General features: G+C 40.9%; 1 protein-coding gene across 2 annotated transcripts in view; it reads right to left on the bottom strand.

The window, feature by feature from the left end:
* The window catches only part of GABRA4 (gamma-aminobutyric acid type A receptor subunit alpha4), a 35,468-nt gene extending 25,721 nt beyond the window's left edge, over positions 1-9,747 (bottom strand). For both annotated transcript variants that reach the window (XM_042871265.1, XM_042871266.1), the window contains exons 1-3: positions 9,653-9,747; positions 9,423-9,541; positions 215-282 (exon numbers count right to left, since the gene is read on the bottom strand). In XM_042871265.1, the coding sequence (XP_042727199.1) occupies positions 215-282; positions 9,423-9,541; positions 9,653-9,735 (270 nt within the window). In that variant the 5' untranslated portion in view covers positions 9,736-9,747. The remainder of the gene's footprint in view (positions 1-214; positions 283-9,422; positions 9,542-9,652) is intronic.
* Between the last annotated feature and the right edge of the window lie 2,431 nt (positions 9,748-12,178).

The raw sequence follows: 12,178 nt of genomic DNA, 5'->3' as shown, positions 1-12,178 counted from the left end.
AAATTTCCTTAAACCAGACAAAAAACAGTGCAAGTGCGATCAGAATCAGGCCTGCTGTATCTAATTATAAGCTATAAATTAAGCCGTTACTAATCTTGTCTACTTTGTATGATTGACAGAACAGTACAGAGACATGAATTAATCATCCACTCCTTACTGCAGTTAATGGTTTCTCAGAAACAGGAAATGGCATTTTAGTTCCAGCAATACGTACCATTTCTACATCAGAAACAGGTCCAAAACTGGTGACATATATATCTGTTTTGACTTCAGTAACAGGACCTAATATATGAAAATTGAGCAAGAAAATGTGAATTTTGTAGGTCAACAATTGTCATAAGTGATCCTGGCATGTGAACAGTTATTGTTTTGAGGGTTCTGTGGACAAACAAGAGCAAAATGCAAAAACAGGTCATTTCAGATATGTCTTTAACAACAAGATCTACTCAACTGTCTTTACTCCACAGGTAAGTCAAAGGCATGCAAATTCCCATTTAGAAAACCAGCATTGACTCAGCAGATAAGAAAACAGGTACCAACAAATTAAAAGACTTAAGTAAAACACCATGCTGATTAACAACAAGCACATAATTCAAGAAATCCACATTCCCCAAGGTCTTTATTGCTACCATTCAGTCTTATTGGTAATAACCAGGTCACAGATATTACTGTGCTACACACTAGGCAATTTAGCAGGATCAAGACATGCATCCACATCCAAATCAATAGTTAAGTTATTTAATACTGACAAACAAAGTAAGAGCTGGGTATCTTAGTATTCTGGGGAGTCTGAACACATGCTACTACACAGCCCCTCTTGCAAGAGCTACTGTTATTTACAACAGTGCACCAAAGCATTGAATATTCATAGCTGGGAATGTCAAGCAATCATCAGAGAAAGCAACTTCATATCAATATGATCAGTCCCTCCAAGACAGGACAAAGCAACTTGAAATACAAGAATGGCATCTACAACTGGGAACTTTAGAGTTTTCTGTAAGTACATATGCAGGATTTATATCAGTTCCCAATGTAAAACTCTAGAAAACTGCTAATTATTAATAATTATAGTTATAATTCTGTGATCAAAGCATTACCTAATGGCTTAATTTGAGTAGTGAACATACATCACAAATGTATGAATATCTGCTGGTTTTCTCACCAAACATTATTTGTTTGAAAACACAGTATAATCTACAAATTCGCAACCACAGTTTCTCTCCTGACACACAAAGAAGATAAGTGCCTCAAGTCTGTTAATTCAGGATTTATCATAGTATTTGTAATACAAAATTAAAAAGAAGGAAGACTTAAGAAAAGTAAAAGCCGAAGAATTTATGCCTCTGGAAAGAAAAAAAAATAATTGCTGTTCACAGACAATATCATTTTGAATCAAATATTAAGAGGAGAGAAATAAATATGCAACTGGAAAACAGGGAAGCTATATTTTGTGCATCTAGAAAAAGTGTCAAACTGTGAACAAAATGTAAAAGAAAACCATATAAAATTATTTCAGTGAGCAGTTTGCAAGTTATGTATAGAAGAACAGCTAAGAACTTTTCAGCTAAATGTCAAGAAACAGACTCTTTAATGGAAGTTAACAGTTCTGTACAGAGACATTTTTTCCAAGATAAAATCTAAAGAAAAATCACCCTACAACAGTTGGTAGCTCAGTGGTCCCTGGAAAGCTGGATCCTTCAGCACGTCTGTCTCAAAGAGGTTTTAAGAATTTCCCAAGTTCCAGATAACACACACTCATAACATTCTGCTCTTCTAAACATGTCAAATGGAAGCTGCTTCCCTTTCTACAAATACTTAAGTATTCGTCATGGTACAGAAACCTGTGAGTGGTTGGACCACTCATGTCACTGACAATGTAGTCCAATTAAATTTCCTGAATATAATTATTTCCACAGAGCTCCAAGAAATAGGGAAAAAACTCAGAGCTGTCAATACTAGAAGTGAAAAATTTCACCTGCAGGATTAAAAAACAGGAAAGAAAAGCCCAATCATACTTAGAACATAGAAACACAAGCAATCCAAATATATCTGATCTCCCATAATCACCACACTATCATTTATCTAGGGTAAACTACGTACAATATACATATTCACACATAGTATCCATTTATTTAATCTGGTGAAGTCAAAATGTTTTTGAAATCAAAGTTCTATAGAAATGACAGAGACATTGTTTCACATTGCTCGAGTCTTTTGTTACCCAACAATTAAAAAAAAAAAAAAAAAAAAAGTACTGAAAGTTATACTTCTAGAAAGAGAACAAAATCACCTGTAGTGGATTGGTATCTCTATGGTATCTTCTTTTCTTTACCTCACAGCACACTGTAATTTTATAATTGTATCAAACAGAGCAAAAGGGAACATTTTTCCCATAAGCAGGAGCTGGTTTTCCTCAAGTACTGACTTCATTTGTTTTATTAGACTACAGCTTCACAGGCAACAGCACTCAGAGACTCTTTGCAACTTTATTTTTTGGGGTTTCTTGGAAAGAAGGTAAGCTCTAAGATCAGGAAATTAACCTCAAAATCTGAAAGCTTATGATTTCATGCTATTAAGAATCTGATTGCAGCAACACAGGAATAAAAACTGTGCTTCTAGTAACTACTATTCTGCTTTCAAACTTGTATCTACCAGTGGGACCCACGAGACAGAAGGAAGCAGGACAGATAATGAAGCCACAAGATAAGGCTGAAATTAAAGTTTACCTTTGCTTTCTCCCCTGACGTGATGGCAGTATGGTGACAAAACGAATGTTCAAAACAAGTTTTAGGCCTCTAGATAATGGCAGATAAACAAGGATCTGCAAACATTTTAGGCATCACAATGGAATAAACAATATCCACATATTACAGGTGTGAAAATCCTTTCATTGCATCCAAAACTGTGGTCAAACGCTAAAATGTTTGGTAGGAGAAAAGACAACTGCAAGGGACAGTGAAAGCTAATTATTCCCCTAATGCTTTTCCTCCCATCTACAGGCCTGTACCACATCTTTCACCTACGATGTCAGTCCATAACTGTTAAGAGCAAATACTGGATTTTCTAGAGCATCCCAGCACTCAAGGCCAAGCCAAGAGAGCCACGGTGATACCAGAACCTATCCTCTATTCTGCTCATTGTAGAACAGAATATACTAATTCCAATCGGAAACTATAGCAGGGGTAGAAAGAGTGAGTCATGCCTTTTTCTTTTTTAATTATTATTAATTATGGGAATTCCTGTCAACAAAGAGGTGGTTTGCAGTCACCTAACCTACTTTTACTAGTGATTCAAGGAGCCTTCCAAAATAAGCATGTTGCACCACTTAATCAACTTGGGCTGTGGAAGCAGAAGATCCTATAAGAAAACTTAAACTTCTACAGCTGGCAATAAAATGCAGGGCAATCTACTTTAAATATGACCACCTGTACTTCCCCTTCAGTGCATGTTCAGAAAACATCTAATCACCATAAGTCTTCAGGAACACTGAAGAACTATTTTTAATATACTGGTGTGTATTCTTATGTCAATGAAATAGGAGGAGAGTCCTACACACTGCAGTGGGAACAGTTAAGTCTGAATCACTGCCTGTAAGATAATATACTTTAAAGAAGCTCTGGTAGAATTAAAAGCAACCCCTGCAAAAAGCCAGAATAGTTCAGTGCTTGATAGAGATGCTACATGTGGGCTGCAGAAGTGATACCGGGCCCTAACCCTGTGAAGAGGAACATAAGACAGCTCTCCCATGCATTTGATGCCAACATATGGGTTGAACTGCAGCAGAACTCCCAGTAAAAGACTTTGGACTCCATTATCCATTCGTTTCCATAGGCAACTGTCACCACAGAGATCTCCACTGTATGTAAACAGTCAAATCCTGCACAGGCTCACTGCAGACTGGAGATTCTGCCATCAAGAGTCACACAAGCAACTGCAAACCTTAGCAAACAAGTCTGTATAAAGGTCTCAACGTGCAAAGTACAATTGAAATGCTAAGCGTGGTCGCTGTTATGAGATCAATCCGGGATACATGAAATTACATTACATCACTTTCCACGTCTACATCTTAAAAAAAAAAAAAAAAAAAAAAAAAAAGAAGCTGCTACACACAGTAGCAGTTTGTGAAATATGCTTTCTTTTCAAGTTTTTGCCTGCTGCATAAAAAAACAATTGTATAAAAAGCATGCTCTCTTGTTTAATTCCATACCAGAGGACATCTGCTACATGTAAAATTTCTCTTGGGAACTTAGAACTGGGTAGGTCATTTCAAATACTCGGACTACATTCTTTATTCAGAGGTAAATACATTGAATGCAACAGCACATAGCAACTTTTACATTCTTCCAGTATAATGTCTAAACCTTGAACAGGGAAAAACATAACTCCAGAGATGAGGAGAATGTTCTGTTTCTTTGTCTGTTCAGCAGATACTCTGCTGATACAGCCAACAAGGTTGACACTGGTGCCTGTTTTCACAGCGTGGGCACCTGTCTACAAAGAACTGGACCAAGAATATCAGCTAATTTTATATAGGTCACTGAACAACAAACAGATGGTAATGACTTCAAGCATTATGGACCTGGGCCAAATTCAAACTAGTCAACTACAGGTATATAACACCATATCCTGTTAACAAGGCTTTGAATCATCTGCTCTCATCAGCTGAAGAAGATTGGAAAATTGCCCAAGAAAAAAAATGATTACCTTCACTTTATGATGCTCACAGCCAGTCCATTTGTAATAAACAAACAAATAAATAAATACAAAATCTATTATGCTGGACAATGGAATCTTGAAGGTATGTATGAGTTTTTTAATAGAAGAAGATAATAATGTAGATACTCTTATTTTCTAAATAGAAAATTGTCTGCCCTCTTCACAATTATTCTGCATCTATTTCCTGAATACAGTCATTTCTCTTGCTTTGACAGGAAATGAAACTTAGAAACACTCATAAGCTGAACACGGCACAGCCTAGAAGAGGCAGAAATGGTCTCTCACAGTCTTCTTAAGGAGACAGTGGCCAATATATTTAGTTCCACAAGGTATCCCATTGCAATTTCACAATTATGAGATCAAGAGAAAGAGGAAGGAAAAAGGAGAGAACACGGTTCTGTTCCTTCTACTCATGAGCCAGAACGCATGGAGACTTTTGAACAGAAAGATGAAGTGCAATCACCACTTCAGTAGCTGACAGTGAGATTTCATGCCAAAGTGTACTACACAAAAATAAGCAGAACCAAGGAGAAAGAGAGCTCCAGTCTTCACTGACTGATGGACAGCTACACCACAAGGAGCAAGGAAGATTCGGTGGACAATACAGCCTGGCTCAGAAGGGATTTTTAAGACCTAACATCAGAGGGTTTTTCTGTCAACCTAAGAGCCTTGAACAGGAGACATGCCACACATCTTCTTTCTTTAATCTTACTGAAAAACAAAATTCCCAAGATCAGAGGCACATCTAGCAGAAAAATTCATTAGAATTAGCAGATACACAGGCATTGCAAGGGATGCTCTTCTAACTTCCCACAGCTGCCTCATTCCTTCTTGGCTTTCTAAATGAAGTGTAATGAGCTAGCATATCACATAAGTTTTAAAAGTTACCATAATATTTTAAATTCATAATCTTAATAAGTGATCCTTCTCTTCTACTCAGCTTTGGTGAGGCCACACATGGAGTATTGCATCCAACTCTCTGTCCCTCATTATAACAGAGACCTGAACATATTGGAAATAGTCCAGCAAAGGGCCACCAAGATGACAAAGGGCCTGCAGCACCTCTCATATTAGGAGAGGCTGGGAGAGATGGGACTGTTCAGCTCGGAGAAGAGGAGGCTCAGGGGGTTGTCATTAATTCCCATAAATACCTGAATGGAAGGTTCAAGGAAGATGAAGCCAAGATCTTTTCAGTGGTGGACAGTGCCAGGACAAGAGGCAATGGGAACAAACTGGAACACAGAAGGTTCTCTCTGAACACCAGGAAGCACTTCTGCTCTTTGCAGGTGATGGAGCACTGGTACAGCCTGCCCTGAGAGGCTGTGGAGTTCTCCTCCTTGCAAATCTTCTTAAGTCACCTAGATGTGGCTCTGGGCACCCTGCTCGAGCTGGGTCTGATGGACCCAGAGAGCCCTGTCAATCCCAGCCACTCTGTGGTTCTGTGATCCAGCAGATATTTTAATTGGATCTCATGGGCCCTCACTTCTGTCAGTTCCCCATGTAAGGTCTAAAACCACAGAAGTGTTAAAATGGCAAAACAGATTCAGACCTTTTATTCCAAGTGAATAATACTCCTATATCAAAAAGTTGTTCTACAACCATTTTGAATATAATCACTGGTGGAAAGGTAACAAAGTGATTTTCAGAGAAAAATCAAGGTTTTCTAATTTTCTAGAGAGTTTTCTTTTTTCTTTTTTTTTTCTTTTTTTTTTTTTTTTTGTCACATGCAAAAATTTCAAAAGCAAATAAAAGCTGGAATAAAGGCGTAAGTGGTTTTCCTTCAGAATTTTACACCTGAATCAAAAGAGCAGTTGGGTAACATGAAGTTTTACAGCAGATAACGCTTTTCATTAATGACACTGCAGGTGACTTCTCTCAACACTCTGTGTTTATAATCTGTTAGATTACAGGCTGTACATGACTGGGAAATCCACATGCACTAAAAACTTCTTTCTGAAATTCAGGACAGCAGCAAAATGGTACATAGACAGACTTTACTTCCACTACACTGTTTTCAAACATCATGGAGCATTACTTCATTCATTAGTTTCCAAATACTTTCCCACTACTGAAATTCAAATTGTTATACTTTAAAGTCTTCCTGACAGCACTTGCGGGGTTCTTTTCATGCACAAAAATTCCTATTCTGCTCTACTTAATTAAATTTCTTCTTGAAACCTCTTTGCTCCTCTCGCTTCTTTTAAGGATGATTTAGATTCTTCCCGCCCAAAGTCGAGGGGAACTTTCAACCTCCTTCATGAACCCTTCTGGTTTTGTTTATTTTATTAGCAAACCCTTCAGTGATTAATAACTGACAGCAACCTGTTGGATTGTTTAACCTGTTTCATGAAGCAACTTTGTAATGCTCAGTGTTCATCAAATGACATAAGAAACTTAATTCTTCTATTTACCCTCAAGGTAAGCCATGCTACTAAATAACATATAACAGGGCAAGATCCATATACTCCATTAAGGTTCAACCCTCCTGAGAAGCCACATTTACATTCATAAGCATGCTCAGGTGATTTAACTTCTTTATAACCACTAACTTTGTGCTATTAATGAGGCATGGAGAGACTGGATTCGGTCTTAGGAATTCTCCAAAATTTAATATTTTCTACTTTGCATGCAAAAATCTTCATGAGTTGTTATTTATAGTTACTCTAGAATAAGCCAGCAAAATTCAGAATTTGGCTAGCTCCCCAAGCCCGATTTTAAACTTCACTTGCACCAGAATTAGAAGTGTTTTCATTGATTTGAAGATTAAAATCAGCATCGGTCAGACCACTGAGAGGTCTTTTGTTCTTAAAATAAAACCTTCATTTCATTTTGAGCCACGTGCAATCTAGATGGTGAATCAGCTTCAGGAATAAAACAAAAATAAAATATTCTGCTGCTCATCATAAAACAGCTTTAGCGTTACCAAAACACACTACACTTTCCATCTCTAAATATTCCCACTATGATGACATTTGTTTGCTATGCTCTATAATGGCAAGCAAGCCACTTCTAAGAAACGAGTCCCATTTGCCAAAAAGACTTATCAGCAAAAAAACACATAATATGGACAAAACTTAATCTGGATAGCACATAACTAATCTGCAGACCATGTTGAGTTGTATCAAAAGGTCACATCTGACCATTACAGAGAAGTTTCTTTTTCTGGTTGATTTTGGTTTTTAGTTCTTGTTCTTGTCAAATAAGGCGACAATAACTTGCACTAAATAGCTAGGGTGCCTGGCATTGTTTTCAAAATTGAAGTAGGTTTGCCCATGTGTTACTTAGAAGTTCAAAACTCAAAGGTGATTGATTTAGGTATTACAAGGAAGGAAGAAGTAAATAGTAATGTAATACTCATTTCATGAGATATATACTCAAAAATGTTTTCCTCAGACTGAAATGTGAAGGTTTTTTCCTTGTATTATTTAATTCAATTCTGCAGTCAAGGAAGTTCAAGGAGATTCAAGGAACTTCTTGTTTTTGATAGCATTTTGCTGAAAGTCTGCAACACTGTAGAAAAAGTATCCTATATCCTGCAAAATATCCTATAAGTGACAACTGCATCAAAATAAAAATCAACATAAACTGTATGTCACATTACATATTTAGTAGTTGTTTAATTTTAGAAATCTAATAATGCTCATAAAGCATATTTGCTAGATGACTAATTAGTTGGCATTCAACCCAAATGATGCCAAACATAGCACATCTCTCATATGCGTGCAGAAAGGTCTGTAACTTCTCAGCAGAGAGTAGATGGAAAAAAAGCTACCTGTTCTTAATGATTCCTCTGGGTGTTCAATAAATTCAGTTTCCACTTAAGCTAAGCTATAGGAGGCCTCATTTATTCAATACGCTGAAAATAAAGAAGCAATCAATGATATTAACAGAGATCATGCATGTGAGCACAATATATGGTATGTATGGAACGTGTTGGCATACACGTCAGTGTGGCTGTATCACGTGTATGAAGAAGGTACTTTCAGAGGAGGAAGAAAGTATTCCACAACATAAACCTACACAAGGATCTCATTCAATTCCGCATAGAAGCAGCCTATAAAATGCTCTACTAGCTTTGCACATCATGAAAAGGATTGTAGCACTTCTTTTTAAACCTAAAAAAAAAAAAAAAAAAAAAAAAAAAAAAAAACTTTCAAATCTGTGTTTTAATAGCTCCATGCCAGATTATAAAATAAATTTGTATTTTGTCCCAATTCTGATTATTTTCAGTTCCACATCCCAACAGTAACACCAGACCCACACTGAAGAGCCAACCTGGCTTCTCGCTCACAACACAAGGGGCACAGAAAAAAACTGAAACCCAACATCCACACCGTGGGGGCGGGCAAATTCACGACCCCTCCAGTCCCGATTCCTACACAGCAACTGACTACTTCCAAATCCAAGCTGGAACGGGAGCAACTTGGGTTACTGCTGCGTGCCCGGGTTCCCGAGTGCCGGCTTTCCCTAACTAGTTGGACAGAGCCCATCAGCCACACGACCCCGCAGCACAGACAAAACTACCCTTTCTCTCCCCGGCACCTGGGTGGCAGCAGATCCCAGCACTGGACAGTCTTCCCACCCCCACCGAGCGGTGCGCCCGCAGCGCCGCGGACCCGGCTGCGCGCACGGAGAGCCGGGCTGAGCCTTGCGCTCCCCGCGGGCCCCTCGGATGGACGGCGGTCACCCCCGCGCCGCGCCCGTACCTCCGAATCCCGGGCGCAGCCGGTTGTCATAGCCATCCAGGAGACTGTTGAGGATGCTGGTGAAATTCTCCGGCCACAATTTCTCCTCTTTTTTGATCTGTCCCGGCGGCCCGGTGAGACTACGAGTCAAAGAGGAGGCGGGTGAGCGGAGTCGCTGACACCCGGCTCGGGGCAGCGGCACCGCTACGAGCCGTGCCGGGTGGGGGTCGCCCCGCGGCCGGGGAACTCACCACGTCGCCAGGCACAGACAGTGCAGAAGGGCGATGGAGAGACCCGAGGACATGGCGAAGGCTGGCTCCTTGGCAGAAACCATCTTTGCATGCCATACTTCACGCCTGGGCACGTTGTCCGGGGCGGGGGACGGGGACGGCGGCGGCGCCGGCAGCCCCCGGCGGCCCTACATGCGCGGCGCCCCGGTTGCCAGGAGCCAGGCACGGGCAGAGAAGCGGCGACTCTCCCCGCGCTGTTAACTCTCTCGGGGCAACAGGCACCGGTCCGCGCCGCACCCGCCTCCGGCCCGCTCCGCTCCGCCCCGCTCTCCCACCCGGGCCGCCTAAACCCCCTCCGGGCGGCCGGGAGGCGCCGAACCTGCCCGAGAGCTGCCTCCCGCCCGGGGGAGGGCGGAGCGGAGCCGCGGGGGAGGTGGCACTCAGCCCGCCCGGGCCTCGTCCTGGCGCTCCGTGCCTTGGGCTCCCCGGCTCGGGGGATATTGCGGAGGATGTGTGCTTGGGGTTACGTTGAGGTGCGTGCCTATGTGTGAAGATGGATGGTTTCTTTCCCCATCTGTCCTAGTGAGGACTGCAGTGTGAAGTCTTCATTTGCCGTGGACGACTCCTATCCCGAAGGGGAAATAAAGCTGAGAGCTGGCAGAAAGAGCATAATTCCCAGAGAGGGTCCCTCAGCTGGTAGTGTGAAGGTGTTAGATGAGGGGAAGAGCTGTGACTTCAAGGTTAAAATGGAGCACACCTGAAAGGGATGGGAGTTAGTGGGTTATCCCACACTTCTGGAAGCAGAATGCCAGAAGCCTGTAACTGGTTTCACGTTGTATCTTTGTTCCTTTCTTTTTTCAGTTTCCTATAATTAGGAAGCCAGGTTAGTGACCCAAATAATTTCCATTATCCAAGGTCCAAGGGATTCTGCAGCAATTACCCACTCCAAAGCATTGCTGTTCTGTCAGACACAGAATGGGGCTTTTGGGAAGAAAGAGATGTTCAGGATGTTCTTCCCTCATATGCTTTCACTGACAATAAACAACTTCAGACCAGGTGTGCTGCAGAGTCCTTTACGTTTGGAGATCAGTGTGCATGCTAATTTCAAGGACAGTGAGGTTTGTTGTGCCAGAGCACATGGACCAGGTATGGTAATTGACCTCAAGACTACAGTACTGTTTATGCCAACATAAAAATGCTTTATTCGTTACATGCTACAATATCTCCAAGCACTGAGGTGCTTGATTATCCTCGGATCTACTGTACGTGTGAAATCTTCCTGATTGTACTTAGAGTTTACTCCAGCTAGGGTGCCCTTTGCTGATTGAAAAACAATTAAAGCTGTGCTTCAAATCCATTTAGCTTGCTGATGCTGTTTATCTTTAAAAAAAAAAAAAAAAAAAAAAAAAAAAAAAAAAAACCTCCAGTCAGTCAGTTCTGCTTCCAATTTTAAAAGCTCTATTTAGGCCTCTGCAGATTGTGAGTCTGCTTCCTGATATTTTAACTGATGAAATGCAGGCATTTCTCAGCAGTGCCCTTCTCACAGGTACAACCACTGTGTTCCTTAATAAATAGAAGGCACCAGGCACTAAGGCAGGTTTATCACAGCAGAAAGTGTGATTTTTTTGACTCATGACTTTATCCTATCCAAATTTGCCTTCAGGATAGACTGAATAAGAGGACTGAATGACCACTTAAGTGATAAGTAGTACTGTGATATTTGAGTCCAGTCCTGACCAAAGCTAGGTCACTGTTTAAAGAATCAATTGGCTTTCTGCTATTCTACCTTTCCTCTCCTATTTGAATTCTGGCTTTTTTGCCCCAAGTCTTGCTAGATCCTCATCTCCTGACTGCCTTGCTGGAATGATGAATGCTGTGCAAAAACTAAACTAAGTGAGCAGCCTGCTTACAGGCAGCACGTATGTTCTGTGGAGTATTTATAAGTTTGGACTACGGTAGGATGTCAGTCCAAAGTAACTTAGCCCCAGTGAGGACTCCCAGTGTGAGAGCAGCCTGGTGGAAACCAGCACACTATCAAGAGCCCACTGTCCTTGCTCCATTAGCAATCTGATCAGGAATGACAGCAGCGTGTATGAGCAGCTCTTCAGGAGGCTAATTTCCTCACATCATTTAAGTTTGCCAGCATTAATCAGCCTCTTTTTGTATATAAACAGATGTAATTTGTTTTTCTGGACTAGTCTTAGTCCCATGTTATAGAATGAACTCGTACAAGGGAGTACTTAGAAGTATCCTCCAGTAACGAGAATTGCTACTTTTACAGTACCCTGTGAGAAAAATCAATCCATGTGGCAAAACAGTGAGATTATCTGATCTAGGGATATCTCAGAAAAATTTTGCTGGCAGAAGATAAATTCACAAAATTAAAGCAAGGGCAATAGATGATAATTCAGAAGTGGGAAGAAGAAGACCAGAAGTGGCTGGTCAGACGTAGAGAACAAAATCCAGCTCTACAGTACTGTCACTTCTAGCAGCTGCTGTGGAAGGAAGCCAACAATATCCTGGCAGAGCTGGGAACACCCTTGGTTT

Source organism: Lagopus leucura, unplaced genomic scaffold (genome assembly GCF_019238085.1).
Source record: "Lagopus leucura isolate 7727_CA_CO unplaced genomic scaffold, USGS_WTPT01 Super-Scaffold_100004, whole genome shotgun sequence".
Taxonomy (NCBI): Eukaryota; Metazoa; Chordata; class Aves; order Galliformes; family Phasianidae; genus Lagopus; species Lagopus leucura.
This window is presented reverse-complemented; position numbering and strand designations above follow the sequence as displayed.